At 39.0% G+C, this 16944-nt stretch overlaps 1 protein-coding gene across 1 annotated transcript in view; it reads left to right on the plus strand.

Moving 5' to 3' along the window:
- Positions 1–16944, plus strand: part of ppp1r37 (protein phosphatase 1, regulatory subunit 37) — a 39468-nt gene that overhangs the window by 6024 nt on the left and 16500 nt on the right. Inside the window, exon 2 of the mRNA XM_008425757.2 lies at positions 11444–11541. Within this exon, the coding sequence (XP_008423979.1) occupies positions 11444–11541 (98 nt within the window). The remainder of the gene's footprint in view (positions 1–11443; positions 11542–16944) is intronic.

A 16944-nucleotide genomic window follows, 5' to 3' on the forward strand; every position in this document is an offset into this window, starting at 1 on the left:
GAAAATTAAGGCAGCTATCAATTTCCAAAATTATTATTCCTGTTATGGCTAAGTGCCAATATTTTTATAATCAATACACTGAAAAAAACCAACCACACTTCTGGCACAATGTCTGTGCTTCAGGAAACAAACCCCCCATCCTGTCTGCATCACTGTCACATGTCCAAACACTTTACAGTGGGTTTCCCACAGCCTGAATCATGCACACAAACTACAACATGTACGTAAACAACGGCTGGTAATATCAGCCTGGTTTTACTTATCGTACCAATATGTTACAAACATGACTAAGTAATTTTATCAAATGAAATGATTTCTTCTTTTGTTAAGGCTCTTTTAAATGCTACCTATCTATGCTAGTTTTTGATATGGTTTAACTGGTTTCTCCTTTATATTCATCTTTAGCTAATGTGATGCATTTTGATCGGGTTGTCACCAACAGACTGACTTTTTCAGAGTTTTACCAATCTTTATTTCTCTGGCTTTACATTCTACATCTGGAGGATGTCCTGCTTTTATCATAGATGAGTTCAGAAGAACTTCAGAAGAATTGCACTAAAATAGCTTCTACAGTCATCTACTCCAGTTAAATATTTAAAGAAGTTTTTTTTTTAATGATATTTTTTAATGATCCCAAATATTTTTTTAATGGTTTAAGTCCCATGATGCAGGCCTGTATCATTAGGTTTATTTAAACTCCCTGAAAGCTTCTGTGGTGTCAGTAGGCTTTAGCACGGTGGCACAGTAGACCAGTTTCAGATGCAGCTTCGTTGGCTCCCTTCACTATAAGATCCTTGTCAAACATATCGGTGAAAAACAGACTTCAGTTTCATCCACGCAGCAAGTTTCTGCTGCAAATTCTGGTTAAAGAATTAGATTGGTATGAAGAAGCTGATGAAAAGCAGATATCTGGCTTTATCTGAGCCATAAAAGGAGTTTCTGAATGGACTAAACTTCATCTGGGTTGCCATTTAAAATAAACACTTGGTTTAGCATCTCAGGGGAGCAGAAGGAAGCAGCTGGGGTGTTGAATTTCCATGCCCTCTTGGTACTCTTGCTTCCTGCTTTGTTGTCAGGGTTTGTGTTATCAACAAGCTTAACATGTGGGTGTAAGAGGCATAAAGACTAACAAACAGCGCCACAGGTAGCATTTGTTCCCATTCGCTCCCTAAAAAGGTGAAATATGTGCAGTTATTTTCTTCTGAGTTGCTTTATATTCTAGAAGTTTCTTTTTGTTGTTTTTTTTTTGTTGTTTTTTTTTTCCAGTCTTCTTCAGTGGAGATCTGAGGGTTGTTTGTTCCCCAGGCCAGGGCAAATACTGCATCATATCCTGAGATTCCTGGAATTCCCTTCTCTGTATAGTTCCCCGTCCTTTTCCACTTCTCTTCCCAGGTTTTTTAACAGCTTTAGTTTGCAGTGCTAGTTCAAACCATAAAGGCCTTAGCCGCAATGTTTACTTGTGAAAATGCAAAATCATTTCTTTTTTATAGCACAAAGTTTATTGTGTTTGATCTCGATTAAGTCTCGTTATTTGCAATCGAAGCAAAGCTTTAACATTGATGGCTGATTATTTTACAAGCAGCAAAGCTCTCGGGCCGACATCCTGCCATGTAGGAGCAAAAATCCAACTTTTTACTCAGGAAATGTTATGTCCCTTAAATGTGATTTGGTATAAGGTAGCTTGAAGCAACACAGCGTCCCTCCAACTGTAGCTGCACATTGCTAAATAATCTTTAGAAACATCCTGGAGGTCGACTGGATAATCCTTGACAACATAAATGCACGAAGAAAGTGAGAACCATTAATGTAAATTGCTTTTGCTGCTTAAAATAAATAATTCCTAACTCAACTTCTGCAACATATTTCAACAAACTGTTGATAAATTACCTGCAAGCTTGAAACAAAGTGTTTCTCTCGCAAATTAATGTCTGCTAATGTTTGAGGAACAAAAGCTGATATCAGCTGAGCTGGTCCTCTTATTTGCACCTTACGTCTGTTAGGCTTATTTAACTAACCAAACAGCACGCGCATCTCTGTTTGTCTTCTAAATTAAAGAAGTGAGCATGTGTCTGTTTGCTTTCTGCTGAATCCTGCCCTTTGACTCCAGGTTCTTCACTGGGAAGTTAAAAATGCAGTTTGACACAGAAGGAGGCCGCTTGTTGTTTGTTACTGCTGTCACGTCTGAACGTTTTGTCCTTGTCAAACAGGAATACCTTGCTCGTCTCTTCCCTCATTCCAGCTCCTGTCGAAAGCTGGAAACGACTGCAAACTGAACAAAAACACTTTACCACTGGAAAATTATGTCAAGCAAACTGTTGGAAATGGCTGAAAAGAGTTGTTTAATCTAGTAACAAAAACTCTTGTGAGACGTAAAGGGTTTTTTTTATGCTAATATTGCACATGCATGTTTTAACCCTTAATACCCACCTGTAATGGCTGTGTCTAGATTTGTCCTGAAACAATGAATCATGATGATTCAACTATTAAAATAATAATCAATCAATTAAGTCATGCATTAATAATTGATAATAATTATACAGACTCAAAAGGGCATTATGCTGAAAAAAAAACGTAAGTAAACCAAAACTGTACAAATATGTTTTACCCACGACTCTTAAAGTTGGCATAGTTTTAACTCCACCCAGTTCAAATTCACTAAATGTTATTTCCCCTTAGGCAATAAAATGTTTATTTTCTTATTTAAAAAAGGAATTGCATTTTAATATATTTCTAATGCATAAAAAAGGTTTCAATGATTAAATGAAGAAACTGTAGTATGTACCAATTTTTTTTATCAGATTGTCAGAATAATTGATAGAATATTCAATTATAAATATATATTTGTTAGTTGCAGCCCTATTCTAGATATTATATGCAAGAAGCCAAATCCAGTGCAGTCCATGTTGAACATGAGTTTTTGTCAGTCCATATATCAATCCTTTATTTCTTTACTATAAACTGAAATTACAATCCAGGGTTTGTATTTAATTACTCTGATTACTTCTCAGTTTTAATCATTCACCAGTATCACTCCTGGACACAAACCATCACTGCATCCTTTTGTTTATTTATTTTATGACTCTCAGTCTGACTCTCATTTTGCATGCTGGTACAAATTCTCAGCTCAGTCTTTTTTGCCACACTTCTGACAAACCAGTCAGCTGGCTGCTACGTGTTAATGGCGCTGCTGCCACAACACACGCCACAACAAAAAGGTGCGAAATGACAGCAAACAGGGCTGGAGCACAGGATGGCAAGGCTTTTTATTCCCGCATAGTTTTGATAAAAACATGTCGTACCAGGCTGTACTTTTTAGTAGAGTGAAAAATGAAATGACAACCTTTGAGTTCTTTTCTTTCACTAGGGAACATCTAATTTACTTAAAATGCACAATGGCACAATTACTGATTCCCCTGTGGATACTTTATGCAGCCTCCCTTTGCCAATAGACCAGCTCTGATTCACCTCTCATAACATTTCACAAAGTTGGAGCATACGAACATGGGTATTTGACTATTTCTGTTTTCATAATCTCTAGGTTGTCCAAAATCCTGGTTCCTCTTATGTTTTGGATCATTATCTTTCTGAAGACAGTAATTACCCTGCTGACATGTCACCGTTCCAACCTGAGCTCTGTATCTGATCTTCCTTGGTGGTGCAGAATTCTTTGAATTGTTGAAAAATCTTTTAACACAGTTTCCTGTCATCATGGTTTTATAAATGCAGTAATCAACTCGAGGCGATCCCCTTAACATAGCCTCACTAGAAACAGGTGGTTGTACTAGCTGGTTAGCAAATCACTGTTTGTTTTTACCCCAACAATATTCTCTACTGACACCTCAACTGTTTATCCTCATAGACTGCAAGTGTTACCTGCGGGAGCGTGGCTGAGTTCACCACATTTTACGTCACTACTTGAGTTTATGAACAAGTCGGGTCATGCAGGAGTTGGGGCTGCAGCATACAGTGGTGTGAAGAAGTGTCAATGTTTCACAACATCAGACCAATTAAAATATTAGTCCTAGTACTAAATGCAGCTTTTAAATGACAGTGTTTGTTGTTGAAGTTGCAGTATGTAGCTTTTATTAAAAATATTTTTGACATATTTGTTAAAACTGTCACTATATTGTGACTGCGTAATATGAGACAGATAATCTGTGAATAGATTAATCTCTTCCGCCTCCTTGTGCTGCTTTTGCCGTATGAAGAAATGCAGCCAACTCACAGTCAAAGGCAATCAATCAGAGCCAGGAGGGGGGTCTTAGCGCTGTCAAACAACATCATGAACAAGGTGCTAAGTGTGCTAATGGCGGCAAAACAACTCACCGTTACAGAAAAATCGTCTATGCTAACCATGCTAACTGCCCATAGCATTTATGATGGCCTCTGCTGAAGTGGATAAGCTGCATCAAAGCAGAGAACTGGGGGGTTTTTGGCACGCACACACGCCTGATTGACAGCGTTCAGTTCCTACTCCTGACTTAGATTGGTTGGTTAAAGTTAGCACTGGGTGACCTTTTTTTTGTTTCCACAAATGATCTGTCTCATAATATCCAGTCACAACGGTGTAAGTTCCAACAAATATGTAAAATAAAAAAAACTTTGTTAATGTTACATACCTTAGCTTTAATGGCTCTGTGAGATAAAGTGATTGCCTCTGAAACCTAACTGGTTGGGCCACCTTTAGCATCAATAACTCCAGGCTAACATTTGTGATAACTAAAACACTTTTTAAATGTTACTCTAAATGCGCACAAACATTTTTGCAGTGAAATACTGGGAGCTATTTGTTTTAGTCCCCGTAATCAGTAGGAAATATCTGAATATGTGCAGTCAGAGCCTATTAAAGAAAAATCATTCGGATCAGTCTCTGACCAATTAATCTGTGCATGACAAATGCCGTCAACCTTTATCAGTGAAGCAAAAAAATCATCCGTAACAGATTTAAAAATAGTCCACTGTGTGAGTCAAAGTCAAGTCGATGAATTTTATCAATCTCCCTCGGGAGAAATCTGTTTGTCAAAGGGCAACTCGAACGTAGTATTTACTGAATCTTTCCACAGGATGACCATTGTCTTTATGTACAGGTGGTGTCTGAAAATAAGTAGACTTTTACCTTTGCTTGTTTGCTCTGTGTTGCTCAAGTGAAAGAACAAATTGTTTTCCTGTCTGTTAAGCAAAGGGAACGAATGAGTGATGAAGGTAGAAAAAGGAGGTCGAGATGAGGAGACTAACAAACGTGCTGAAACTGGGTCAAAATGCAAGCTAAACATTTAGGAAAACCAAGGTGTGATTTGTCTTTAAGAAACACTGGTTTTACATTGAGTTTTCCAAGATGTCAGAGGTCTGAAGGATGGCAGTGCCTTCATTTGACAGCTTCCTTGAGGGAAAGCAGAATGTTAACTCTGCTTTGTTATGTGAAAAGGTACGAATTTCATGCTTACACAGGCCCCCGAGGTTTGGCTTAAACATCAAGCGCCTTTGAAGAACTTCATAATGGAGTAATTAGGCCCCTTAGGTGTTCCAACACTTCTTTAGATGTTTTTTTTTTTTTCATAAATGCCTCTGTTCAGTATCCTGGGGAGGGAGATGTTTCTTTGCATTATTTTGTACTTTGCACACATTGACATTTCTTTGTGTAACATTTGATCACATATCAAACACTCCTCCCTTTTTTCATTGGAAGTGTAACAAAATGCTTCTTTAGGGTAGATATTAAGACCTTTTCCATTAAAAGGCGTTTAATTAACGAAGTTAGGCTTAAACTTGTACGTCTTCTTTTGATCTTCAACTTTAAAAGATATGTATAGATGTAGAATAAATGCATTCATTGTCGTCTTTTCAGCTAGTATATGCTTTTTTGTGTGTGATCATTTCAAAGAGGTAAGCATTCCCTATGAATTGCCCCGGCAGCACAGCCTTCACTTCCACACTGCAGGTCAGTCTATGCTGACACTTGTGGGATGCGATAAAGACTTTGATTGAGGCTGTCTTACAGAGTTGTCGGGCTTTGAAGGAGATGTTTAGCATTTTTATCTGACAGGCTCTTAGGTTTGCTGTTTGATTTCTTGTACCTGCTTGACAAGAGTTGAACATCTTGATTTAAGACATAAAGTGTAAAAAATAAAGTAAAAATATTGATACTTTTAATCTAGTGAATATCCTAACAAACCAGGACAAAAGGTTCTACCACTGGCCTTAGCAAGTTTTCTTGCACAGTATCTTCATGGATAAGCTTTAGCCGTTCTGGGAAAACAAGCAGATGATTACTGTACTCGGTCACAGTTTTCTGAGGGCAAAATATGCATATCAATAACTAATACTATAACAGTGTGTTAACATACAGTAACTACCTCCTCTGAAATGAGCATGATCTCACTTGAGGAGTTATGCAAGCGAGTTGAGGTGTGGAAGGTGAAAGGATGGGCTTTCTAGGTCACATTGTTGGTTCAGCGCTCTCCCTCCTGAACATGTGCTTGTACTTGTTGCAGCTCTGCCTGTTATTCAGGTTGAGTAATTGATTTAAAATTTACGACTGTTAAACCTCCCGTGTCGCTGGCTGTTTTTTCCTCGCCCTGGGACATCAGCCCAGCTGGTTCTGGTTTCATACAGGTGCGGTAACTGAAGTAGCTTACTTTTACGACGCTGTTCTGACGAGAAGGTATTACAGTCAAGTGCAAGAATCAAAACACACAAACACACTGCATCAGAGCGTTTATTGACGGCGTTGTTTATACGTGTTCATTCTCAGAATCTGAGGGAGCAGATTATTTTTAGGAAACAGGTGAGCCACGATGCCTTCAGTTCAAATTTAAGCATGAGTGGATTGATAAAAAGCTGGCTTTGTTTTCATGCTTAGGTTTTTTTGTGCCCCAATTTGTCTCTGAAGAGTGAAAGAAAGAAGTGTTAGAAAGTGCTTCTACCCCCATATGCACAGAATTGCAAGAAATATTTCAGATTTATTGGGTTTTTCTTTATTTTCGCAGCAAAGCACTTTAGACGAAACTAGTTGTTGCATAAGGAATGACCATTATAATCAGAAAATCAGAAAGGAGACTGTGAGCTTCAAAGTAGTGTGGCCCAAAATATCCCTATGGGGATTTAATCCTCATTTAAATTAAGTCATCATTTAATAATTACAAAAATTCCAAATAATATTGGGTCATTTTTATCATTTTTTTTCTGTACTCCTCAGTAGGAATGTATGATATAAACCTAAAGTTTTATCAAAATATTTTGTGATATTCCTTGAAATTACTCTTAAGCATCACAAGAAATTGTAACTTTTTTTTTTTGCTTATTACTTTAAGCTTTTTAACAGTGCTGCTGAACAACATATGATAACATTTAATATGTTGTATCTTAAAACTAGAGTTCTTTTTGCCTCCCATTGAACCAAAAAGGGGAATCTATTTCAAACAACTAGTCTTTGCAGCCATCATTAAAAATAGTTATCACTTCGTAATTCACTTTTATCACATTACATTTTTCTCTCCCCACTATATATCATCATCCCTATTTCCCACCGTGGTTTATAATAATTACACATTTAAAAACATCTTTTCTTTTGGTGTGTCCTGATTTACTCGGCACTATAAGCCCTACTTTTCAGGACTTGCTCAAATTAAGCACCATTACCCACAATCCCACATTAAATTTCACTCTAAAGAGTTTAGTGGAATTACTCTCAGACGTTGACCTTTGTGTGAAGCAAATAGTCGGTGTGTTGCCATCTAGAGGCTGTGTCCCCTTCAGCTACCTCTGAAGCAGAGGTTTGGCCATCTGTAGTCGTCTATAAAAGGAGTACATCGTTATTTTGTGTCTCTAGGTCGTCTGGATTTAATCTCACTGATTTCCTTACTACGTCTACTCATGTGTATGTGTTTGCTGGCAGTAATTCTCCACTTCAGGGTACGAAGACAGAAACATTTGTGTAAGTTTTGCCTGTTCGTTTTCCGTCGCAGTCAAAATTCCTCGATTTTTATTTTCAACAAACATTGTGGGAGCTCAAAATGTTTGTGGGTACGTTTGTGCCAAACTGGCCAGCCCTCGTCAGAAAAGCAGCGGTTCTAGCCGTTAGCCCTGCACAGCCCAGTTCACCTCCGAGAACCGGAGTCTGCAGAATACAAGGTTCTGTTGCACAGACCGCGGTTCAGGCAGCTGCTGCTGTAGCGCTGTGGAGAGCTGCCAGCAGCGATCGCAAACACAAACAAGATGCAAAGATGTGGTTTGTCTGAGGTTTTCTGGGTTAGAGCAGAGTCGTCTCTTCTTCGGTGTCCTCCGAACCGGAAATATCAATGTGGCGAAACATCTGGCCTGGAATCTTTTACAGACACAGATTTTATGAGTTTTGGTGTACAGTTCGTCTGCTTGGTTGAACTTTTTGTTTTGGATGGACAGAATATATAAATTTTTGCCTTAGTTTGGTTTATTTAGCACATGCTTAATGAAAAGTAGAAACTATATAAAGTTTGGGTACAGATCATAAAGGTCATGGGGTCGTCCTTTTATACTCAATTTGTAGCCAAAACCATGATTTTAAAAGGGTTAAATAAATGCTAGTTAACTATTCTGTGACCTTCTTCTCTTACAATCATTTAAACAAGACCAATACTGTGTAACCTTCTTGGTCTGTGAATGTGTTTCCTGTTTAGATCAGGAGTCTGCTTCCTGTACCATTCGTGCTTTCAGTCTCGTTTTTGTTTCGTTTTCTGATGTGGAGTTTATTTCCTGACTCATTGTTGTGTTACCTTTTAATCTCTCTGCCTCTGCGTGTCACCGGCTCTCGATCTGTGTTTCTAAAGACATAACCTGGCTCGGTACTTCGGCTTTCCTTCCCTCTCTGCGTGCCTCATCACCACTCCCCTCCATGCATGTAGCAGCAGCTCTGAGCAGAGTGCAATAAAACAAAAGCAGAGCCAGCAGAATGCAGACAGCAGTTGTAGCTCAGGCTTTACTGATTCTGCACTCTTTCAACTCTTATCACTGACTTCAGTTGGCGGTGATGTTTGCTTTTTCTTTGTTTTAAATTTGGAGGAATGGTGATACGCCACGCTCCTTGCACTCTTTTAACATGGCAGCGATGAATCATTTTTAGATTAAAGGATCTCTGCTCTTTGTTTCTATCCTTCTCTAATTAATAAGCTGCGTGAACGTTACAGTCTAGTGAGCATCACACACTCTCCACCTCCGAACCCCACCTCGTCTCAGGAAATGTTTACTCACACACTTGCTCCACAGCGACGCTGCACAATAACACTTTTCCAAGGACACTTTGTTCGCTGGAACGCATGAACTGTACAGAACAAATTTAATAGACTGCTTTCTCGCGCCCCAGAGCTCGCTCTGTATGTATTTCAGAGGTAAAATACTAACGCAGATTGGCATTAATCTGGTATGTCCTGCCAAATGCCCATTTGAGTGAAACATAACTGCCACAATTAAGCACATATCTAAACTGTTAATGTGGCATTAAGTGATTAAACCCATGTTATACCTCTGTACTGCACAAAAAGACAAACATTTAGAGTCTCGTGTCTCCTAGTGAAGCATTTTGTTGAAGATTACAGTGACTTGCAAAAGTTTTCCTTCTGAAATCCTCATGTTAAAACTACATTCATCAAGTTGTGATTTTAGGTGACAGACGAATAAAGAAGCATTCATGGCAAGTTTTCTTTTTTTATAGCAAAAATCTGAAATCTGTAAATCTCTTCTTCAGTGGGAAGAGTTGATGTGAACATGGCTGGAGCTAAATACTAAGAATCTCTGAAAGAAAAACCTGGAAGAGGATTAAAATAGTGGGCAATGATCCTAAAACTGCAACCAGCACTACGGTGGAATGGATTAAATCAAGGTATATTTATGTGTTAGAAAGATCCAGTAAAATTTTTTTGTCCTAAATCTGATTGTTCAAATCTTTTGCTATCTAAAACCAAGACTAAATCTAAAGATAGATTTAGACCATTGCTATTATCATAATGGTGTTGCAAACGCATCAAGAAAAGTAACAATTTTCTGAGTTGAAGACTTGGCCAGGAGATTCACTCAAAGTTGAAATAAAAAAAAATAAAAAGATGCCAAAGTTGTGGACTTGATTAAAAAGATGTGGTTCAGACAAGACCAAGATTTGAAAATTTCTTCCCAAAACCAATCTGGAGTACCGCAGCAATACTGGATATAACTGACTGATCCTTTTCTTTTTTAGATCACCACCAAATCAGAAGCTTTCTCATTTGCGTGCCAACTAATTATGATTTTCCTAGAACACAGAAAACCAGAGTACAAATGGAGCGGGTCTTGTGTTTCGCCGATTTCACGCACTGCAGCATTTTTCTCCAGAATTTGCTTTTAACCAAAGCGCTGGGTGATGAACTTAACGAGAGCCACTGCAGGAGAGCAAGGATACCAGTGATGAATGCCGCCGAACAGTGAAGGAGACAAGTTTCTCACCTCTGTGAAATCAGATTGCTGACTGCAGCAAAAGTCAGATGCACACACACACGCAGGCAGAGTGCTGTGTGTGTGTGTGTGTGTGTGTGTGTGTGTGTGTGTGTGTGTGCGTGTGCGTGTGTGTGTGTGTGTGTGTGGAGAGAGCTCATGGAAACAAAGACCATAATTATTCTTCTGTTTTTGGTCAATTGGTCTCATGTTTTTAAATTTATGTGTACGGATTCGGGCTTTCATGTCTGTCTATCGTGGGCTTTTATTCCTTTTTTCTTGTCTTTTTTTTCTCCCCTCCTCTGCATGAGTGCCTCGCTTCATCCATCAGCAGAACCTCTCAGCCAGAACAGTAGCTTTGAATGTTGCCCAGTCATCTGACTGGAGTTAGCCTCTGCAACAGTCTGGGATGGCAACTGCACTTCATCCACACAAAAACCAAGAACAATACCTCCTTTTTGTAGCTTTAAGTAGGGGGCACCCTGAGGTGGGGGGTGGGAGGAAGGGGAGGGTCGTGTTTTCTGATCCTCTGTGTCAGAGCGGAGTGCTCCCTCAGGCTCAGACACAAACAGGTCGCAGTAAAACAAAGTATTTTCTTTGTGTCTCAGTCCCACACTTTATTTTAGGGAAGCTTTGGTCGAACAGGAGTTGATGATGATGAGTAGCATCAGGGTGTGCTTGGTGCTGTTCAGAGGCTACATAAATGTTTCCTAGATCTTTATCACTTAATTTTTTAAAAAGTGAATAAAATACAGTCATGGTAACATTTATGTGTATTTGAAGCACAGCTTGATAACTAAAAGGCGTTAGGTGTCCTAACAGTGTCTCCACAGCCGTGTTTCTGTTTCAGTACGTTGGTCTGAGTTCAGTGTTGCTGTGACTTTCACAACTGTTAAACATTTTAAATACTCAAATGTGTGCAGAGAATCCAGCCATCTTCATTCACTTTTCTGCCTTCTTGTTTAACTTTTTTAAAATATTTTTTACCTTCTTGTGTGTTTTTCAGCTCAGAATGTGACGGTGGAGGAGATCCTCTCTTCCTACAAGCAGGCATGTCAAAAACTCAACTGTAAACCTATCCCCAAAGTGCTCAAACAAATACAGGTAAGAAGCAACAAATGGATATTTAGTAAAGGGTTTGCTGGGTTTTTTTATGTACAAATGTTTACTAAATAAATTCTAAATGGGGCGAAAAAAAAATTGAAATGGTCTAGTTCGACTAACTTATCTTGTCGCTTGTTCCTCACCTAGGAACTGGTACCGTATTTTTTTATTATTTTGTGAGCTGTTCACCTTTGTTTTGTCCAGTCCTTTACGCTGCAGACGGAGCTGCGATAAAATGAGCTTTTCCTTGGAAACGTAATGAGCTCAAACATCTAATCTGTAGGTTGTTTTGCATGTGATCACGTCAAGCTGGGTCCGCTTTGTGCAATTGTCGCAGGAAAAAATCATTCATGGTGAGCGAATCAAAAGAAACTCTTCAGTCAACCAAGAGCAGATCTAGACCCAAGACAACCGATAACAAATATGAGGCGGCAGCAGAAAATGTTGGCTGGCTTTTTTTAAAAATCCGTAATAAACACTAAAAGATCCCCACCATTACAGATCACATCATGGAAGTCGATCCACTAACGCCTCAGAACTTGTGAGCTTTCAGATCATTAGCTGGGATTGCGGAAACATGAGAAGCCATACATGTGTGACTGAACTCTGTCTCAGAAACTTCATACAGACCGTCCAAATGCATGCAGCTCTTTTAATCCAAGCTAAGTTGTAACCATGTTGTTACCGTCATCAGATTCTGCTCAGTAGCATATTCCTCAGGATAGATGGATGCTGCATCACCATCCAGACAGGTTCTGCTCTTTACTCGCCTACATTACAGGTTTAACATCTCTGCAGGATCCTATGAAAGGTGTTCTGTTTTTGGAGACAAACCCACACAACCTGGAGTAGACATGGAAAATCAGTTTTATTCATGAAATCCATCAACAATAAGAACTCTAAGCACATCAGCCCTTATACCAAAGAATGACTTCATAAGATGCTCCATAAGATGTGTGTGTATTCCTCATTGAATTTTGTTGTTGTTTTAGTAGTTCTCATAAAATTACAACTTTATCCTGTTAGTATTATAAATGTATTCTCCTAATTAAAATAGTTAAGCTTTAGCCTGGCCCTAATATTCTGTCGTAGCATTGACCTGAATTCAAAGTCTAAATACTTACAAGCTGTAAAACATGTTTGTCTAACAAGATGGTGGCCGTAGGTGTGCTGACATCACTCTGAACTATGAAAACCCAAGATGTGCATGGGAGAGAAAAAATCCCAATATTTCCAAAAATTAAATATCCGCAAAGCATAAAATGTGATTAATTGATCAAATCTATTTATCACCCAGCTCTACTGATAGCATTGTACAGTTTTTAAAGTCGGACGCTGTAAATCAGCCTTCACAGTCCCACATGGGGACTGCCATCCCAGTGCTCACGTTTCTGTAGCATGATGTCAGTTTTTACACAGGTAGCAGGATACTCTTTTTTTTTTTTTTTTAACTTATGTTTGATGAATGCAGTTTTACTAGTCTGTGAAGAAAACAGCACTTTATAAAACACCAATAAATAAACTGACAGAACTGAGGGTTTTAAAAACAGGAATAAAACAAAAGGCCAGATGTTTGTTTTATAGTTTCTTGGTGGCAGACTTCAGTCTCGTCATGTCAGACCTTCAGCTTTTCATCTTCCTCGAAGGAAGCCTAAAGTATCGGTATTGTTCTGCAGATATTCTGCCTTTGTGTGTGAACTGACGCACTAACTTCACTTCTATTACTGTAGTTGGAGTTTCCTCATTTGGGAGTTGTTTCCTCTGAACGTCAGATGTGTTTTTGTAACAGCGCTAGAGGAAATGGGGAATATATAGCCAGCCTGAGGGGGAAAAAAAACTGTTGTCTTTCAGCAATTTATATCACGCTGGAAATTTGACAAATAGTCCTGAAGTGTGTAAATGTACTCCTGCAATGCACCCATGTGATTTTATTTAATTTAATTTTTTTTACAACAACAGCTTAGCGCATTAATGTGAATATCCACACGAGGCTGAGATCCCAGACTCTCAGCTGACCGGTCTCCACGCAGCGCAGAACATATTTTCATCTGGACCTCTTTCTTGTTTGACACCATCATTCAAAAAGCCTGTCGCGACAAATGTGCAAAGCCCGTAAAGCGGGGACAGTAAACGGTTTACAGTGCATGCTCTGCAGTGGCACAACAATCAGGAGGAATTAATAATGCATCCCTGCTCCCAAGCTCAGCACTCACATCTCCTGTGGGGGTGGTAAACACCGCATCCCCAGAGTCTGACAGGAGGTAAATTGATTTAGTAAAAACACAAAGGGAACTGCGGGAAACCCGCTAGTTTGGAAATGTGCCACGTCTGGGTTTTCAGGGTTTGAAAATGTCCACCTTAATTATTAGAGAAAGTAACTTCAAAGTCCAAATCCTCTTAACTTATTAAAATGTTGTCATCAACAGCAGCTGCATCTTGACTTTCAGTCACATCCAGTGTCCGATGTTGACTGTCGCGGTTTCATTTTTATGGTCTACCAGCAGAGCTCCTGTCCAGTAAAGAGACCATCCATTTCTGCTGAGTCATCCTTACGGTAACTGGTCACATAAGCATGACTGGCCAGTGAGAGGCGTTTGGCAAGAGCTGCTCAGATATTTACTGTTTTCTTTTTCACTCTAAATGCTTTCTTTATTAAGTACTGCTGGATTGCTCATGTGGCGACCTGCCAGTCGTCTTGCAGGTGATTTTCCATATTGCCATTGGCGCGTGCGTGCGTGCGTGCGCGTGCGTGCGTGTGTGTGTGCGAGACTATTTAGTAGCTGCATGTTGAATGCCTGCTGCACAGTTCCTCCCACTGGGTTCCTAAAACTTGGACACTTGGTAGCTTTGTGTCACATTTCTCTTGATTGCATTTTCCATCTGCAGCAAGAGTGTTTTTCCGTTATTTTTTAAATGCTTGTTTGTGTAGACATATGTTCTCCCTGAATGCTGTTGCTGTAAAGAAAAAAAAACTGGCAAATGTTTGTAAATGAGATGTAAAATTATAGGCTGCTTTCAGCTTTTTAATGTACAGATAAACATGCAGGCACCCTCTTTACATGGAATTACTGCTTTAAGTTCTTTATCATTTACAAGCTGCATATCAGAGCTATATCTTAGAGGACATGTGTTATTTATTTTGCAGAACATCCACTGTGTATGTTTAAAGCCAAAGGGGGTAGTAAATACGCTCATATGTTAAGATGAGCATTGCATCATGCAGTTTAATATGGCTTTTTGGACAAATTAAGTTTTATTATTTTAAACTGGCTGCTGTTAATTTTCATGTATGAAGAGTCACATTTGTGATCGACTAAAATACATTTTAGGCTACTTAGAAATCTGCTGTGTAGACATTGTTACTTTTTGCTTGCTAGTTAAATCTCCATTTGCTATCTTTTATAAAAATATAGTGCTTTTTCCTTTACGTATTTATTAAAACTTTAAGTATGTCGAGACATATAATCAACGAAAATTTGAGCTATTCTCCTTCCTCCTTGTGGTCCTGCTGCCATCTGCAGAATTACACCTCTCCTGGTCAGAAATGACCAATCAGAGCCAGGAGGAGGGTCTTAGTGCCGTCAATCATGCTCACACCCACTGCTGTGAATGCGTAAGCTAATTAGTATGGCTACAGACAACGACAGATAAACAGTTTTTCTGTAATGGTGAGTTGTTTCCCTGCCATTTGCACAGCTGCGGCAAACCAGCAATTTTGAGCTTTTACACACAATCTTGCTGTTTCCACCCAGCAGCGCGTACACCAGAATGATTGACACTAGTAAGACCTTCCTCCTGACTGACTGATTGTTTCTGACATTTTTGGAGATGGCAGAGGAGCTTGATTTTTTTTTTTTTTTTTTTTTTTTTATTTTTTTTTTTTTTCTGACAAATTATGAACTTTGTGTTATAATGTCATAACATAGTGACAGTTTTGTTTAAATATGTTTATGTAACTGTAACATAGTGACAGTTGTAGTAAATATAAAAAAATATTTGTATAAAAGCTATATACTGTAGCTTTAATATGCTATCCAGTTTAATATGTATACCAGGTTTCAACATAAGGGTTAGAAAAGTGTTTCTCATGTTTAAATTAGTAAACAAAAAGAGAATTGTCAAAATATTTACATTTAAAAAAAAATTCTCAATCTAATTCTGTAAAAGTTGTATATATTCTTCTCTTTGCCCGTCTATCCATCCACGCACCTTTCCCTCCTTCACCTTCTTTGTTTAAATCATGACCCCCTTTGGAAATATCTATTCAAAGTCACTGTGAAATTTGTAACGTTAAAAATAAGTTGAAACTCTGCACATAGCAACAATGAGAAATGAAAATAGTCAGAAATTAAAACGCTCGGTCTTTGAAAGTCCACCCACAGCACAAACACTCATGAAGTGATCCATGATGTGTCATGCTTTATTTTGGGTTCTGGCAGAGCTTAGAGAGAGGAACTTGCTCTGATCTGGTCAGCGTTCCCGACATGTGCCCATTTTCATCGTAGGTAAGCACAGACCTAATGAAAAATCCCCTAAGAGATCCGTCTCCTTCCCTCAACGGAGTCTAGTTTGATTTCACAAAATGTCACCATAGACCGTTAATGCCCGTGTCTGTTTCTCCCTTGAATACACAAACTCTGTTATCTCAAGCACTTCATGTCGCTCTGTTAGTGCAACGATGGCTCAGCTTCTTGCATGTGGTATTTGTACCATAACATCATGTTTTTGAAACCAGCCGAGTCATGCAAGAGGCCATGAACTCTGTCATCGTTACATTCAGCCACAGCAGTGAGGCAGTAGGGCAGGGGTTGCGGAGTTCACCCTGAATGGACGGGGCAATCATCTAGAGACTGGGATTTGCTGGTGCATAGTTTTGAGGGCAGCATGCTGTGTGTTTTCCTGTTTGTGTGGGCTGGTTAGATGTTTTACCAGGGCAGGAGGTTAAATACCAGCCTTCAATCTGTGGTGCCATTACAGTCAGTCAGTGGTCAAGGTGAACATACACGAGGAGCTCTGGATGTGAAAGTTTGAAGAATTAACTTTTGCAGTCAAGAGGCTGGTTTCACGTGGGAACCAGCAGGTGCAGCACACCGCCTCTAAAACCCTCATTACATTTATGTTTCACAGGATCTGAGCCGAGCAGCAGGAATAATTTTAATTTTATTTCAGTTCACTGTGATAATGAAGTGTTTGCATGTCCAATTAGAAAGAATTATATACATTAAATTCATGTCTGTGTGCTGGACGACATGGCCGAAAAACATACCACAATATAGACGCTTCATATTGGTCGATGTCGGTTAATTATTGATTTTTTTTAAATACACTGCTCAAAAAAATAAAGGGAACACTTTAACATTGAAGTGAACACTGAAGTGTTCCCTTTATTTTTTTGAGCAGTAT

Source organism: Poecilia reticulata, linkage group LG13 (genome assembly GCF_000633615.1).
Source record: "Poecilia reticulata strain Guanapo linkage group LG13, Guppy_female_1.0+MT, whole genome shotgun sequence".
Classification (NCBI taxonomy): Eukaryota; Metazoa; Chordata; class Actinopteri; order Cyprinodontiformes; family Poeciliidae; genus Poecilia; species Poecilia reticulata.